General features: G+C 40.9%; 1 protein-coding gene across 1 annotated transcript in view; it reads left to right on the top strand.

The window, feature by feature from the left end:
* ALX4 (ALX homeobox 4) overlaps positions 1-19,531 on the top strand; it is a 509,794-nt gene that overhangs the window by 259,245 nt on the left and 231,018 nt on the right. The window contains exon 2 of the mRNA XM_044078313.1: positions 7,648-7,958. Within this exon, the coding sequence (XP_043934248.1) occupies positions 7,648-7,958 (311 nt within the window). The remainder of the gene's footprint in view (positions 1-7,647; positions 7,959-19,531) is intronic.

The raw sequence follows: 19,531 nt of genomic DNA on the forward strand, positions 1-19,531 counted from the left end.
ACACACACACACACACACACACACACCTGGGAATACCTGCTATACAAGCTTTGCCCAGTCTATAAGGTAGATTCACTGCCACTAGTCAATTACTATAAGGCTCTTAATAGGGTATCAAATTATGCTGAGTGAAGTTAATATTATATACAAATGGCAATGCTGACCAAACAACAAGGCTTTCAAGAGTGGCCAGAGTTATCACCATATGAATATGTGCAAATACTCTCAAAGCTTAAATATTTTCTAAAAAGGACCAGGCACAATGAAAAGTTTAAATATATTTAATAATAAAAGAAGAAAATACTAAATTACTAAATATATATTTACAGTAAACTACAGAGTGCAAATCACAGGAAATACTGAAAAATAACATTGATAGACAGCAAATAAAGAAAAACAGTCTCTAAACTAAGTTTCACTATTCACTGGATTTTCACTATTTTTAGAAATATTTCACTAAGTTTTCATATTCCTGACTGAATCTAGCAGAATTACTATTTCCTAATAACTTACTTGATAGAGCAAGGCACAATGAAATACATGATCAGTCTTTCTAGTCAGGTTTCCCAAAGCAGAATACTCAATACTCAGAGATTACTCCCTGTAAAATATAATATCCAAGATGGCTTGCAGAATGATCTCATCTGGTCACCTGACTCTAGGTTCTCACAGTATCCCATTTTGAAGCCAAGACAGGAATTTAGCATAGATGGCTACAACACATCTAAATGTTTATGGCAGTGCCAGGGGCTTCCCCTCTTTTTACTGAGCCAATGAAAAAAAGGCTTCTTCTAGATTCACCGTCTCTGGTCTTATTAAGCACTGTGGGGTACTGTTTTAATTGTCTAACAGCTCATTTACATTTCCCTTATTTTTCATAAATTAAGCTAGTTGGTCAACCTCTGCTGTCCCAGTATCCTCTACTAAAACATATACATTTAATTCAGTTACAATAATACATGTACATTTCTTTTCGTTCCAGCAGGGTGCACTGTTGATACAGTTTAACACAAACAACCCTCACAAATACATTTTCAGTACAAGCATCTGTACAAATCAGTTTGATATACAAATGACATAAAACTATTTACAAAATTTCAGCTAACTGTGCTGGCACAAGTTGTACATCCACTGCCCTACTTCTCCTGGCATGACTGGCAGTACCTTCTATCATCACAATCTGAAAGAAAACTATCCATCTTCTTCTACTGTACCTACTCTCAGACATTCCTCTCCAGATATCTCAAAAACTCCACTCCCACAATAGCAATAGTTATTATCAAGATCTTCTGAATTACCATCTCGCCTGGGCTACAGTCACATCTTCACTCATCAAAATCTGAATGTAAACAGAGTTAAATAATTGTGGGAATGCATTTATATGAAATTTTCTAAGCATCCATAATCTAAATGTTTTAAATTGTTAGCATTCCTGTGTGTGACTCCAAATCAAAAACACAGCCACTTTTATTGGAGTCCTGTCTTAAAATATGATTTTCTAGTGTATTGTGATGTGATCCTTTGAGGCAAAACCATAAAATGTTAACACCATAAGTCATAGAGGAATTTACTGAAAATAAGTACACTGAAAATGTGAGGCAAAATACATTAACTGGCAAATGCAGTCGTGAAAGGTTTCTCTATTTTTAACATTTTGGCTACAGTACTACTGTAGTACATTAAATTTAGAGTATATATGATATTAATTACTATAAGCATATAAGCACAGTGAACATTTTAAAGGTATAAATGAAGGATAAGAATAGTACGCTGAAAATATAAGAAAACTGTAAATCCAAAAAGTGAGAATACCATGTTTAATTTGGTGAAGGTAACTATCAAATTCGTATGTTTTGTTTTTAATTTAACCCTAAACTTGGAAAATATCCCTCCTGGGGACCTTATTACTTTAACAAATACTATTTGTTAGTCTGAAGCCAGCACATTTTCTTCTACTCTGACACTGGATTTGTTTGACATGTTGGCAGACAGGAAGAGTTTCCGTGTACAGTGATACTGACCCAAGACCAGATAGTATCCCAAGCAATGGACAGTTGGCTCAGAATAGCAGGAGAGTAGTTCAGGGAGCAGAATGAGGGGACTGAGATAAAGGATGCACTACAAGTGATGATTTGGGCTGCAGTTGTGCAGCGCTTCCCACTGCTGTGTTTGTACAGCCTGTCGCCACCGTTTCATTCAGCTATAGCTGCTCACACCTTTAGCAGGAGAAGTTGTGCTGGACAGGTACAGACACTGTGCATGCATAATGCAATGAGCAGCAGTAATAGTGCTAGTTCTCATGTACATTATTCACCACACAGGATCATACTTCACGATCATTATCCCTTCTTTGCAATGGAGGCCAGTGCCCCAGCACTGTCCTAGCTGTGCACCATCCCAAGAGCAGAATGTTACCTCTGCCAGCATGATCTAATCCCCTTCCTGCTGGAACTCACAACTAGACCAATAGTGAATACCATGCCTCACAACTAGAGCAATAGTGAATACCATGCCATTAGTATCTTATTGCTATTGTGGGGTTATTCTGATAATGAATTTGTCAGCACTGATATGAGATGTTTTAACACTTTAATTCAAAACTACTCCAAATTTATACCTTCATGATGTTACCTACTATAGTGTCATTCCCTTATCAAAATGTATTTCCCTGAAGCTTTGTTGAAAATACAAAGTACTGACATTGCCAACTACGTTTTTTTTTCTGTTACTGTTCTTCCACTCATGCTTATGTTCACTAGCCTAACTCTTGTTTTCCTCTTCCCTTCACTGATATCCCTCATTACGGTCATCCTGACTGCTGGACACTGAAGTCACAGAAATACATCGCTATTATACAGCTATGACTAACCATAAAGCTAGTGCTGTGACCAAAGAATTCTGATTCCAGGAGAAGCCTACTACAAGTGGCTGTGTATCTAGGGTAGTTTCACAAACAAAAGTTTGCTAGCACATGGCATCATAATGTACTTTGGCCTTACCTGCCAAACAAACCCAAGAAAAACCTTGGCCTCAACCTAGAGTAAGTCATTCATCATTTGTATGTAACCCCCACATACACATGCACCCTTTTGTACAGAATTTTGGCTACTGTCAACAGTTAACTGCACAGGACTTCTTTTTACCACTCTCTGTAAAGTGATTGTTGCATAATTATCTGCGGGCAAGAAAACACACACACACACACACACACACACAATCTGTATGGCATCTGGAGAAAGCAATATATCTGAAAAGCCATTAATTTCTTTCCATCCACAATCCTCAGACTAATTTCTCAAAAATGGGTCTTCAGTGCTACATTTGAATCTTGCCCAAACACTGTTATACTGTAATAACCTTATCAGAATGCTTTGGTCACCTAGCTTTAACATCACTACTGAATTACAGTTAGTCATAGCTGTCTATAAAACTGGTGTGTGTGTGTGTGTGTGTGTGTGTGTGTGTGTGTGTGTGTGTGTGTGTGTGTGTGTGTGTGTGTGTGTGTGTGTGCACATGTGAGTGTGCGTCCAGATGCATGTATGTGTGTGTGCGCATATGTGAGTGTGCGTGTGTATACAGCCTTTATGCTTCCAAGAGTAACTGCAGTGGCAGTAAACTTTGTAGCCTATAAACAATCCCTTCTGTGTGCACCTCCCTATTCAACCCCCCCCCCCAATACAATTCTAAGCACCAGAACAGCAGCTTATGTTTCAAGACACTTCCCTAACATCTTCTGAAAATGTATATCAGCTATAGTGGTCATAAATGTCCTAAATTAATTCTCTTCTTTGTTCCTTTTTTTTGTACAATGTTTGCAAATTCCTTACTGTTATAAGCATTGTAATTACCACAAGTATATTTAGCAGACAGAATGGATTCTTTACAATACAGCCTTTTAATAAAAAAAGTTAAGCACCTTTGTTCCTTATAAATATAGGACTTCATCAGAACTAATCACAAATGGAACATGGTTCCTTTTTTACAACAATTCATGACATGATCACACCAATGAATACGGATTAATCCACTTACTAATTAAATGAACAATTAAAATATAAGTTTGATAAAAACAGAATAAATCTCAGTTTAAAAAAAGCTATGATTTAACAGCTCTGTTTGAGTTCACAGGCATTTTACCTTATTTGTAAAAGAAGCTCAGGATACTCAACCTCCCCCCAGGCACTAGATAATACACATTTACAATTCTTTTTGTGTTTAAACAACTCTTTGTTACAGTTTGAGTCACTAATATTATAACAGTCTTCATAACTTCTCTCTTTCAACATGTTTGGTTTTACCTACATAAAATTTACAAAAAAATCAGAAAAAGCCAAGTGAAATAGCCCATTAGAGGTACAATCAAAGCTTTGGGAAAACTTTAAAAGAATAAGTACATGCCTTTAATAAGACACTTTCTCTCTCTCTCTCTCTCTATATATATATATAATTTACAATGTGCACAAAATGCACACATCTTAATACCTAATCTCTTACTACCTTTCAGTTCTATTTTAGTAGCTTCAGCTTCCAATTTATTTTTTAAATTTGGCTGCATCTTATATACTGCGGTCACTCCCACAAGAGCTTATACAAGTCATCATCATATTCAGTTATTTTCCACTTGCTCGAGATATGTAACTTTATACCCACACTTTTAAATCCAAATTTTAAAACCGTAGTCCAGTCTACTAGTTTATTTAAACTACGATCTGCTATTTCTATAGACTGGTTGAGAAGAAATTATGTTAATGAGACAATTAGACGTAAATGATATTTCTGAAGTGCACTGGACCAAGGTTGTGCTACACTGTACATCAACAAGAGTGGCTGCACAATGTATTGAGCATGGATGGGTCAGTCACCCTAGCAGGCATATGGATAAATTAAACATGTTTCTGTAGCCCCCTAGAGGTGCTAAACTGCAGTAATGGAATGGGATGAGGGTGTTTGGGCTGCACACAACTGTAACATGATACCATTCACACTATAACACCATGCCATCATGCCATGCATTTATGCACAACTATATGCTGACATCATGACCTGCCACGCTGCCTCAGTGGCCATTGTTATGCATCATGTGATGGCAGAAACATTAGTTGATGCAAATGCAGTACTGTAATCCTCCAGTCTGTGACCTGTGAAATGTCTATGTCTTCTGAAGACACACAGTGTGTCAGGGCTCCCAGGTGGTGTTCTAAGAAGTCTAGGTTATTCCTGTACATAATATGCAAAGACCACCAGGAGTTCCTGTTTAGGGGATGGGGATTTCTTGGTACTGCCTTGCCAAAGAGGTGATTGCTACAACAAGTGCCACTGACTCAGGAAAACAGTGCCAGTACTATAGTGAGCTGAACAGGTACCACCTTGACCTTCCGTGCCAGTGGGAGAAGAGTTCTATAAATGCAAATGCCACATGCATTTCACTACAATACCATTTGTAACTTCCATTCATGGTGGTACAGTGGTAGCATTGTTGCCTCACAGCAAGAGGTTCTCCTGTTCGATTCACGGCTGGAGTGCCTTCTGTGTGGAGTCTGCATGTCCTCCCTGCAGTCGACTGGCCTCCGAAAGACATGCGTGAATGGGCATGCCTTCGCTGTAGGTTGGGCATTGGGCTGGCAACTTGGCACCATAAAAAATCTACTGTCAATCATTAGTGGACTGGAGTTCCACTGTGGCGACCCCTAACTGGGAAAAGCTGAAAAGACAAACAAACAACAACAACCATTTGTAACTTCCAGAGCTATCACAGGGCATGTTTTCCATGTAAAATTGTCTCCAGCTACTGAGCAGACTAAGGAGATTCAGCTCCTCTCCTCTTCCAAAACCATATGGATTTCCTCTTCAGAACCATATTTGTGTAGCCACTTAGAGATGTCACAGGAACGGATTTCTTGAATAGCATGTTTTGGTTATTACTGCCATGCAATGCCTACAGAAATACGCACCTTTGGGCACACCTATATTTCTCATGGTTGAAAAGGTGTGTATCATCTACACAGCCTACGTAAGGTGCAGCAACCACACTGTCATGGTAGGAAGCATATGTCTGGCATGGCTTGACCCTCCAGCATACCAAGTACCATGCTCTACCACATATTTGTGCATGTGGCCACCTACTGCACTGTGTGCTCTCCCACAGCTCTGCCAATCCTACATGGAGCATTTGTCACATGTTGTCACATTTATGGTGGGAGGATGGCAGAATGGTTAAGGTCTTTACCTTGCAGACACAAGGTGCAGGGTTTGATTCTCACATGGGGTAATTGGCTAGGCTTAAAATGGCTCATAAGGGCAATTAGCCTACTACTAATCTATGAATCTAATCTAAAATCTATGAATTTCCCTGAATTCTGCAAGTGCTGCTTAACCAAGGCTCATAGTAGTGTCACTTATATAGCATACCTAGAACATGCTATTTTTATAACTTCTGTGACTTGTACTTCTGGCTGATAGATACAGTATTACTTCTCTGCCACATGCTAAATGCTGCCCCTTATAGGCCATTAGTTTTGCTGTTGCTGCTGCATTCCACTGGAATAGTCAACATGTTGTCCTGTGTGACATATATACAGCTGGCCATGTCTGCTAAGTTACCCTTATCATTTTGTTATAACATATAGCAGTAGGAGCATCACCTCCACATCTTCCATGCATCCTACTGTCCCCCACTGCACTCCCAAATATAGGCAGGAGGTATGGGTGAGTTTAATGTCCTAATGCCCCCTCTAATCCACTTTTTGTAATTCCACCTTACCCTTGAAGCCTGCCTGATCAGGCATATTCACCAAATTACTACTGCGGAACTAACAGCTTTGTATTTCTCAAGTTACTTTTATGATTGACAGTCAAGCATATACCTGATAAGTTTTTTATTGTTGTGTGCCTCTCTTTCTCACTATCTTTCATATCTGTTTAATGTTGGTTAGTTTTATTTCTCTCCATTTAGGTTACCATTTTATGCAATGTTGGACATTGGTTTGTCTGTAGTGGGACAGTCCTGCTATCACCTACTGGGTATCCTGCTGCCCTCCAAAGCTGAATCTCTAAGGACTGATGAAGATCAACCGATGTGGGGGGGACACTGGGAAGGTGTTGTCACACTTTCTGGGGACATCACCTGTAGGTTCCAGTCTGTTACCAACAGAAGACAAAAAAAAAAAAAAGAAATGTGGCATACAGCTTTTAAAGCTGCTACTGTTTTGTGGTAGCTGCTCTTTATGCTACAGTACAAAACAAGAGCATAATAATGGTTAAAGGTTCTAAACAAAACTTTGTTAAGTGCTTTTCTTACATCAGAAAGGTGCTTAACAAAGTTGACTTTCTTCTGACTTTGGAGCATAATCACAGTGCTGTATTTACTGAATAAATGCTAGCCTCTGATGTTTCATAGGTTCTGGCTTCTGCATACATTAGATTGAATCTAATATTCCATACAGGACAAAATAGCTTTGTTTACTTTATCACTGTGCTGCCAGCCAGCAAATGAAGGCTGCCACATTTGGTAATTCACTAAGGAAATATATTGTTACCAGTTTTGTTTAAAATACCCCCTGTCTAATGCTATAAAAAGTATACTTTTATTTTATTTTGCCAAATGTAATTCCTGACCATATATATATATCTATATACTTCTTCCTACAGCTAAAGATAGCCCCTTGACAGACTCAGAATTGCCCCAGAACCCTGATCATAAGGGGATGGACAGCAGTTATCTCAGTGTGAAAGAAGCTGGAGTGAAGGTGACACAGGATAGAGTCAGTGCTGACCCTCCTAGCCCTATGGACAAGGTGGATTCTGAGAGTAATAAAGGCAAGAAGAGAAGGAATCGAACTACTTTCACCAGCTACCAGTTGGAGGAACTGGAAAAGGTCTTCCAGAAGACACACTATCCTGATGTCTACGCGAGGGAACAGCTTGCACTGAGGACAGACCTCACGGAGGCTCGAGTACAGGTAATGCTTGAACTGAGGACAGATCTCATAGAGGTCCTAGTGAAGGTAATCCTTATAAGAGTTCAGGGGGTTAGGAATATGACTGTTCAGTTCTCAGCATGAGAATACAGAAAAGGAGAATAGACTGAGGATAAAAATAACTGTTACCTAAACATGCAACAGATTATGTTATTCTTCAAAATTAGTGTTCTGTATTCTGCATACTTGTGACAGAATGAAGAAATGCAACGTGGTTAAAACAGCAAATGTTCACCAGCTGTATTTATGTTAAATTGAAGCTTTTGCTATTGATGATCCAGATAATACAAGTGTAATTTCACAAATAAAAACAAAACACATCTGACTAAGCATGTCTTAGGTTAAGTCAAAAGCTAATCTATGAAGTTACAAACTTAGAAGCTGGTTAATTTTTGGCTACTGCTGGAGGAACCAGTGTTTTCAGATTAGCTCAAGAAGCCTTCACAGAAATAATGTACTAAAATGTGTTTTAACTTTAAAAATGTTTAACCACAGTAATGTTTTTATTCTGAGTAAATTGTATTAGCAAAGCCATAACTGCATGCATGCTCTTCTCTCTATTTATTTGTAACGATGTTTTGCAAGTTGAATACTTTTTTAGGATTAAAAATGAAAACGTCAGATTAAAAAGATGCTGCTTGTTCTTGCTCCTACCACAGAATGGATAGAAATCAGAAAAATAAATTGAGTTACGAAACATATTTTGACAAGGTCTAGATAATTGAACACCAAATACATTTTTTTGATCGCTGTCACTCAAATTGCAGTTGACTATAATTGCTCTTGAAGTGGGTATTATGGGTGCAAAAACCCCAAGAGAAGCAGAAGGGGCATGGAACATCAGGAAAGATAAAGGTCAGGATGCAAACAAAGGGAAGATTTAAAAGTAACAGCCATTCATGAGAACATCTTAAAATGAGTATGAAACACAGTTACTAATAAAGGGAAGAGCTCCCCTTCCTGTCGTTTCCCACAGGACAGAGAAGTTTCTCCATTAAAGGTCAAGGAACAGAAGACCGGATTAATGCAGTTTAGCATTCCCATTTACTATGTCCGACAACTTACTTGTTGCATAATCTGCAACACAAGCAATGAATGTCCCAAAATTTTCAAAGATTTGCAAAGAGAAGACAATAATAAAAACTAGCCATTGCTCAGATAAAATAGTCTATCTCTTCAAGTAATGGACATCCCTCCAACTCTAAGGCAGACAGAGCTGTGCAGACACACACACACACACACACACACACACACACACACACACACACACACACATCACTGCAACTCCACAGCAGACAGAGCTGTGCAGACACACGCAAACACTGATACATCACTCCAACTCCACAACAGACAGAGCTGTGCAGACGCATGCAAACACTGATACATCACTCCAACTCCACAACAGACAGAGCTGCGCAGACACATGCAAACACTGATACATCACTCCAACTCCACAACAGACAGAGCTGTGCAGACACACACACACACACACACACACACACATCACTGCAACTCCACAGCAGACAGAGCTGTGCAGACACACGCAAACACTGATACATCACTCCAACTCCACAACAGACAGAGCTGTGCAGACACACACACACACACACACACACATCACTGCAACTCCACAGCAGACAGAGCTGTGCAGACGCACGCAAACACTGATACATCACTCCAACTCCACAACACACAGAGCTGTGCAGACACACGCAAACACTGATACATCACTCCAACTCCACAACAGACAGGGCTGTGCAGACACACACACACACACACACACACACACACACACACACACACACATCACTGCAACTCCACAGCAGACAGAGCTGTGCAGACACACGCAAACACTGATACATCACTCCAACTCCACAACAGACAGAGCTGCGCAGACGCATGCAAACACTGATACATCACTCCAACTCCACAACACACAGAGCTGTGCAGACACATGTGCAGACACACACACACACACACACATCACTACAACTCCACAGCAGACAGAGCTGTGCAGACACACGCAAACACTGATACATCACTGCAACTCCACAGCAAACAGAGCTGTGCAGACACACACACAGATACATCACTCCAACTCCACAACAGACAGAGCTGCGCAGACGCATGCAAACACTGATACATCACTCCAACTCCACAACACACAGAGCTGTGCAGACACACACACACATCACTGCAACCCACAGCAGACAGAGCTGTGCAGACACACACACAGATACATCACTCCAACTCCATGACAGACAGAACTACGCAAAGACACACACACACGCACTCTGCTACATCACTCTTCAACTGCAGCTGCACAGATACACACACACACACACACACACACACACACACACACACACACACACACAGAGTACATTACTCTTCAACTCCACAAAAGACAGAGCTGTGCAGACACATGCAAACAAATACATCACTCTTCAACTCCACAACAGATAGAGCTGCGTGCGCGCACACACACACACACACACACACACACACACACACACACACACACACACACACACACAGGTACATCACTTTACTCCACAACAGGTAGAGCTGAGCAGACACACACATTCGTACATTACTCTTCAACTCCACAATATAGCAGCACAGACACGCACACAGTGATACATCAGTCCAATTCCACAACAGACAGAGCTGTGCAGACACGCACACACACACACACTGATATATCACTTTACTCCACAACGGGTAGAGCTACTCAGACACACAAACAGATACTGATATGCACATTTATACACCAGTACAAATACAGATATATCCAAGTACATATACACACATACAGTTATACACTAACAGACATATAAAACAGTGATAACCTGGAGTGCTGTAAGTATAGGGTATTTGAGTTTGATTGGATACAGTAAAAGCCTGCAAATTAATAAAAACATTTAGGCTCAACAATATCCACTTAAAGTCATGACATCTTGTACAAAACAGTATAGTGCTGCCCTGGCTTGCTGCATACATGCCAACTAGTTTGTCATTAGGAATAGGGTAGCCTGCTGTACAAGATACACAAAGTAAAGCAATGGCCATCCTTCTGCTTGGTCAGTGGTCTGTCATGGTCCTGATCATACATAAATTTACAGAATAATGCATTGAGCTATCCTGTGACATAGTATGGGACTATCTATGAAAGGCTAAAACATTGTATTCTGGGAATGTCTAGGGAGAAACACAAGCTGGTTGGCTACGCATTGTCTGACTGAAACTAAAAAACATAATACTAAACAAATTCACTCTGAAACTGTACAACAGAAATATGACTTTGCAGCTAATAAGGTGCCGAATCAAATGTTTATGGCCTAAAATAGGTTCATCATACATCTGCCGCCTGGCCATAGTTCAGAAACTGTGGACAATAAGCATGGAAATACATATTATTTGGCCCAGGACACCACAAGTACATTTCAGGGCAACCTAAGGTATCCTTTATTTAATACATTTTTGGATTAATACCCAAGACTAATATTCAGGTTAACATCCTTAGTAAATCTGATATTGCTCTTCTTTAAATATAGCCTTTTTTACCGGTTTACTGTGCGAGTTCAAACCATAGCCTCACAGAATGTTTTAAAATGTGTATGAATCAGTTAATAAAGAGAAGAGCTCCCATTCCTGTCACTTCCACAGGACAAAGAGAATGTGGTGATAAAGTGAACCCCACCTTCCCATGGAAATGTAATAGAAGTAATCTGAGAACAACCCCAGAAATATCAGTCAGTGTCAAATCACAGAAACAATAACAGGAGTTGTGCCACATCACAACACGTATGGCAGCTCGGGAAAGGTGAGGAAGGAACATTTCATTGGCCCGATTCCTCAGTACCAAAAAAATCATTCAACACATGCATAAGGACAGAATCAGGGCTGTGCTCTCCCCAGAATCTGAACTGGAAAACATCACACAACCCAAGTGTGGTAATCTGACATTCCTGTTGCACCGCTTAAGTTTTTACCAGTTATCTTCACCAAGGTCATTCAGATCCAAGGACTTTTGTGGAGCTTTGGATTTACTTAGTAGTTATGGTAGTTCCATTTTTATAAAACTCCAAATAATGTTGACTATAGCTGCTTCTAAGACAAGGCAGCCAATAAGCAACCCCAAAAAGCCCAAGTCCAAATCCTACATTATGAAACATGGGTTACTAACCACCTTTGTGATTTGTTGAAAATTAAAATGATCCAGATGAAGGTCTTAGTCATAACTTTTAAGGTATTCTTATACCATATTTGTTTTATGTCATTTTTGGGACTAAACATATATCATGCTACAAAGAATTCTGAAACTTCTCTCCAGTAAGTGTTCACTTTCAAAATTATGAATCTGTTTGTAATTTGGTGAATATTTGTAGCCAACCTATTTTTTGTATGTTATGCCGTATTTGCTCAATGCCATCTATGAGCGCAGTTCTCATCAACCACCACATTGTCCCAGTGCATTCTTATTCCAGATGTGAGTTCAAATAGGAAACACCATTGCAAGCAACAATTCTGAACCTGCACTTTAAGATGTAATTGTGCAATGACATTTATGACTTCATTATGTAAACAAAAATTAACATTTTATACTAAAGTACTACTACTACACGCAAAAGTTATGTCTCGGGGGACAGATATAGTTGCCATAATGTTCAAGGTCTTTGTTGTATAGATTCAAAGGATGGAGTTTGTTTCTAACCTCTGGTTGTTGGCTATGCTTGTAATGGTCTGCAGACTGAAAACATTAGTATTTACCTATGAACTGTTTAATGTGACAAACATTTTTTTCTTAATGTTAAAATGTCAACATTTTTACTCCAAATTTCATGGGACATCACTGAGATGATGTAGAGTTTCTTAAGATGAGTACTGTGAAAATTTTCACAAAAACTCCATTTAAGAGTCTGTATTTATGGGTGGGAGGTTGGCATAATGGTTAAGGTGTTTACCTTACAGACACAATGTGCAGGGTTTGATTCTCATATGAGGTACCTGACTAGACTTAAAATAACCCACAAGGGTAGTTATCCTAGTACTAATCTATAAACCTAAGAAAGTTTCTGCATCTATCTATGAACCTAAGAACCTTCCCTTGTAGCTTTACTGAAAATCAATACTTTTATACCAGAATTGCAAACTGCCATCTCCAAAATCTCTCAGGAATAACTCACTATTGCACTGGCTCTCTTCATTCCTGTCCCATTTTGTGACAGCAGACAGAAACGTGATTTAGTGAAATTCTTTTTCATGGAAGAATTATACAATAACACTCCAGAATTTTAACCTCAAAATAAAAATTCTGAAAGTAATTTTTTTTCACAATGTTATGAACTATAAAAACTACAAATATACATTTAATTTCGCAGACATTTACTTATAGCTTTGGTATGCTTCAACATGCTTATATCATATTGACAACATTTCATCTGTGGAACTTTACTTTGTAAATAGCCACACTGTAATTGTATCCCTTCTGTCTCCCAAACTCATTAACTACACTAACCTTGTGCCCCTCCAACTTCCAAATCCATGAACCTTACTGTCATTGTACCCCCTTCACTTCCCATGTCCTTGTGCCACAATCTGATGATGTAAGGTATTGCCATCTATGTCAGGAGAAGTAGAGCAGTAAATGTGTAACATATGCTAGCATAGCTTGCTGGAGTTTTCTAAATAATAATATGTCATTTGTATATCAAACTGATTTGTACAGGTGCTTGTGTTGAAAATGTATTGTAAAGCTGCTTGCGTTAAAAATGTACCAGCAGTGGGTCCTGTTGAACAGAAAAGAAATACACCTGTACATAAGACTGTATTGTAACTGTTGAAATGAATATATTGTAACAGAGGATACTAGAACAGAAGAGGTTAATCTAAACTTTGAAAATAGTCTGAAATTAAATTACCTGGTTTAGACAATAAAGATTGTATCTTACAGTTCTGATTGTAGCCAGAGACAAAATGTCTGTGAAAACCAAAATTAGGAATCCTAATGTATTGTCCTTAGGGGTGAACTAATTGCTACCCTGAAAGGGTGGACATTTTGAAATGGTTTTATACCTTACAGATACTATAACACATCTTAGCAAAGCTGTGTGTGTGTGTGTGTGTGTGTGTGTGTGTGTGTGTGTGTGTGTGTGTGTGTGTGTGTGTGTGTGTGTGTGTGTGTGTGTGTAGGGGGTGTATTGTGACACAATGGTGCTAGATTCTGGTTCAGTTTCTAGTGAAGGGTTATTGTGGGAACCAGAAGTAAGATGGCCAGATTTGTGTGATGTCATTCTGTAAGCTGGCTTTAATACTAGATGAGAAAGAACTCTCAGGGCAGTCTGTTTTTGAAACCTGACACAGAAGGAAGACCACTTACCCACTTCATTTTGCCTTGCTTTAGTAAGTAACCAGGGAATAGTAATTCTTTAGATCAGTCAGGAAAATATAGTGAGGTTAGTTAGTTAGATTGTGTACCTCTGTGAAGCTATCCATCTGTGTTATGTTTAATATTTCCTGTGATTGAAACTCAGGTGTTTATTGCAAATAGATGTTTAGCATTGAAACTCAGGTGTTTATTGCAAATAGATGTTTAGCATTTTCATGCTCTTTTATTATTTATTATTAAATATATTTAAACTTTTCATTGTGGATGGTCTTTTAGAGAATATTTTAACCACTGAGAGTACTTATATTTATATTTATATGGTGACAATGTGGCTGCTCCTGAAAGCCTTGTTGCATTGGTCAAACTGTACCATTTGTATTAGTAGTAATTTTACTCAGTATAATTGGGTACCCTTGTATGAGCCTTAGAATAGCTGGCTCTGGAGTGTTCTGGTGGCAGTGGAACTACCTTATAGTCTGTGCATAACTGGTAAATCTGTGCTAGCCTTTCCTAGGTGTGTGAGTGTGAGTGTGAGTGTGTGTTTGTGTGTGTGTGTGTGTGTGTGTGTGAGTGTGAGTGTGAGTGTGAGTGAAAATCAAATCTCAAAGAGTGTGTGTGTTAGCTACTTGGAGCAGGGACACAGAGCACTGGTTTTACAGAGAAGGTGGTGGAGGACTTGGCTTTGAACACTCGGCTGAGGACTCAACTCTACAGCCATGTTAGTGGGGTCTTATTGGGGGCCGGGAGAGAGAGACAGAAACCCAGTCCTAGGACTGAATGTGCTCCCTATGTGCTGTTAAGGGAAATTATGCTTGGTGCAGAGAGCTGCATCTGAAAATACTGTGTGTATCTATTTCTGTTCCAAGTGAATGTCCCTCACGGTGTCAGTATAAGGATTAAGGCTCCTTGATTATTGTCCCAGAAGATGGATGTCACACCCTCTACTATCCAAATTCATAAACCACACTCTCCCTGTGTCCCTTCACCTACCATATCCCAACCCAGCACTGACCTTGTGCCCTTTCAAAAAAGCCCATTTATAAGCCATACTGCCCTTATGCCATCCACCCAGATTCTTACCCTGTACTGTCCTTATGTACCATCCACCTCCCAAAGGTAAGTCACACTGTCCTTATGCCCCATTTACCACAGAAATTCATGAGCCACAGATTTTCTGTCCCTCCACTTTCCAATTTTATAAGCCACATTGTCCTTGAGCCCACTTTTCCTCTCTCACTTATGCCCCACAGTTTCCATTACCCTCTCCACCTCCCATATTTATGATCCACATTGTGGCCCCTTCACCTCCCATATTTATGAGCTGCAGTGTGCTTATGCTTCTTCCACCTCCCAAATGTATAAGGCACATTGTCCTTGTGGCCCTACCACCTCCCAAATTCATTAGCCACACTTTCCTTGGACCCTGCACCTCACAAATTCAGGAGATGCAATGTCCTTGTTCCCTTCCACCTCCTGACATCATGAGTGAGACTGTCCTTGTGGCCCCCCACCTCCCATATTCATACTTTGTACAGTCATGGCCCATCCACCTCCCATATTCATATGTTGTACTGCCTTTGCGCCCCATCCATCTCCAAAATGTGTGAGCCACACTGTACTTTTGTCCCACTACCACCCAGAATATACCCTGAACTTTCCCTTGGCTGGCTCCACTTCTCAAATTTATGAGGCACATTGTCCTTATGTTCCTTCCCCTTCACAAATGCATACAATACTCACTGCCCTTGTGGCCCTTATACCACCCAAACTCATGTCCTCATGCCCCGCACTGTACTTTAGCCCCACTACACCACCCAAACTCATGAGTCGCACTGGCCTTGTGTCCCTCCACCTCCCATTTCCACACCCAGCACTGTCCTTCTGTCACTCCATGTCTTATATTCATACCCAGAACTGTCCTTGTGTCCCATATTCAAACCCAGCATTGTACGTGTCCCTCCAAATACAAAATTCATGAGCTGTACTGCCATTGTGCCCCCCCAAATTCATGTGCTGCACTATCTTTGTGTCCCTAAATTCATAAGCTGCATTGTCCTAGTGCCCCTGTCACCTAAATTCATACAATACACTGTCCTTGTTCACCCTCCACCTCCCAATACACAAGTCATATTTGCAATCTCCACCTCCCAAACTCATGAGTCTGCATTTTTCTGTGCTGCCACCTCCCAAATTAAATTTGCCACTGTGTCCTTGTTACCATCCACTTTTCTAATTCATGGGTTGCACTGTCCTTATCCCCCTTCCAGCACTCAAATGTATCAGCTGACAGACCCTGTGCCCTTCCACCTCCCAAATGTATGACCTGAACTGCCCTTGTGCCCCTTACACCTCCCACACTGTCCTTTTTGCTGGTTCACCTCCCAACTTTATGAGCCACACTGTACCTGTAGCCTCTCCACCGCCTATATTTATGAGCTGCAAAATCCTTGTGGCCCCACCACCTCCCAAATTCATGACCTACAGTGTTGTGTTTTTCACCTCCCAAATTCATGAGACACACCTTCCTTTGACCCCTTCACCTCCCATATTCCTGGGTTGCACTATCCTTGTGCCCATCCTACATCCAAAATATATGTACCATACTGGCCTTGCGGGCCTGTCACCTCCCATATTCATGAGATACACTGTCCTTGTGTCCCACTAATGCTCACATTAATACCCTGCAGTTTCCTTTTGTTGCCTCCACCTCTAAAATTCTTGAGGCATGAGTTACCTTGTACCTCCAAAACTCATCCCTCACACTGTCCTTTTGCCCCCTTCACCATGCAAACTCATGAGGTGTATTGTCCTTCTGTCCTCTCCTCCTCTCAAAGTCATGAACCACATCGTGCCACTCCATCTCTCAAATGAATGAGATGTAGTGTCCTCATACCCCTACCCCCCAACTCACAAGTCCATTGTCTTTGTGCATCTTCATCTCAAAACACATGCCACATACTATCCTTGTGGCTCATCTATGCCCCAGATCATGAGACACAGTATCCTTGTGGGCCCTCTACCTCCTATATTCAAGACCTATACTATCCTTGTGGTCTGTTCACCTCCCAAATTCATGAGCCACACTCTCCTTGCGGCCCTGCCACCCCCCAGATCATGAGCCACACAATCCTTGTGGTCTCTCCACCTCCCAAATTCATAAGCCACACTGTTCTTGCAACCCTGACACCCCCACCCCACACCGCAGATCATCAGCCATGCTATCTTTGAAGTCCCTTTACCTCCCTAATGCATGTACTAGACTGTCCTTATGGCTCATGTACCTCCAATATTCATAAGCTGTTGTGTCCCTGGGCCCCCTCACCTTACCAAATTTCTTGAGCTGCCATATCCATGTACCCCGCTACCACTCAAATGCATGCCCTGCACTTTAATTTTGCCCATTCACCTCCAAATGTCATGAAATACACTGTCCTTGTGCCCTCTCTACCTCCTAAATCTATATGTCACATTGTCCTTGTGACCCCTGCATCTCCTAAACATATGGGCTGCACTGTCTTTGTACCCCCTATACTCAAACTCATGCTCCATATTGTCTTTGTAGCCTCATCAACCTCCCAAATTCAGGGGCCACACTGTCCTTGTGCCCCTTCTTCCTGCCAAATCATAAACCACACTGTATGCATATCCTTCCACCTCTCAAATTTATGAGACATGTAGAACTTATGCCCCTTCACTTCCCAAGTTCATGTACTGTGTTACCCTTGTACTGCCCTCCTCCCAGATTTAAAAGCTGTACTGTCCTTGTGGACCCTCCACCTCCCAAATTTACAAGCCATATATTGTACTTTTGTCCCTTCCACCTTCCAAATTCATAAGCTGCACTGTATTTGCATCCTTCTACAATGGAAGTCATGAGGCCATTTATTCTTGTGCCCTATAAACCTCACAAACACAATCTAAATTGTACTTGTGCCTGTACACCTTCCAAATTCCTGATATGCACTATCCTTGTGCCCTTCTACCTCTCATATTCATGACCTGCACTGTTCTTGTGCCTCCTCCATCTCCCAAATTCATTAACCACATACAGCTTGTGCTCCTCCTCCGCCTAAATTCATAAGCTGCACTGCCCTTGGGGTTCCTTCACTTCCCAAATTCATGAACCATGGTGTGGCCCCATCCATGTCCTCCCATATTCATGAGAAGAACTGTCCTAGTGCCCCTTCAACTTCCCAAATCCATGAGCCATGCCATCTCTGCACTCCTTCACATCCCAAATTAATGTCCCACACTGTCCTTATTTCCCCTCAACATCCCAAATTAAAGTCCTGCACTGTCCTTGTGCCTCCTCCACATCTCAGTTATAGGTGCTAGACTGTCCTTGAGCCCACTACACATCCCAAATTCAAGAACTTCCCTTTCTTGAGCCCCTGCCACCACCCAAACTCATAAAAGTCACACAATTCTTGTGTTCCTTACCCCTCCCAAATTCATGGGGCACATTATACTCATGTTCTCTTAACATCCTAAAGACCTAAGCTGCAATGCCCTGTGCCCTCTCTACAACCCAGTCACCCTGGCTCTGTCTGCCCCTCCACCTCCCCATCTTCATATCCTACACTGTCTTTGTGCCACTCTACCCTCAGATACATAAGCTGTGCTGTCTTTGTGCTTCATCTCCTGTTAAATTCATAAGCCACATTATCCTTCTGTCCCTCTGCTTCCCAAATCAATACCACCTTCCAAATACATAATTCTGTTTTGTTTTGGTGGCCCCTCCACCTGCAGATTCATGGACCACATTATTATTATGCCCATCTGCCTGCCAGATGCATACCCCACACTGTCTTTGTGATCCCACCTCCAAATTCATAAACTGCACTGCCTTTGTGCTCCCTACACCTCCCACATACTAAGCTGTGTTGATCATATGCTCCTCTATCTCCAAATATGCCAGATTGTCCTTGTGCACCATCCAGCTGACAAATTCATGATATGTATTGCACTTTTATATCCCTCTACCTCCCAAATTCAGGAGCCACACTGTTTTGTTCCCCCTCGGCCTTCCAAATTCATAAGGCACATTGTCCTTATACCTCATACACCTCACAGATACATATGCAACACTATCTTTGTGATCCTTCCACCTCCTGAATTCATGAGCCAAACTGTTCTTGTACCCTTCCACCTCTCAGATATATGC

This window comes from Protopterus annectens, chromosome 7.part0 (assembly GCF_019279795.1).
Source record: "Protopterus annectens isolate FY-2018-M chromosome 7.part0, PAN1.0, whole genome shotgun sequence".
NCBI lineage: Eukaryota > Metazoa > Chordata > Ceratodontiformes > Protopteridae > Protopterus > Protopterus annectens.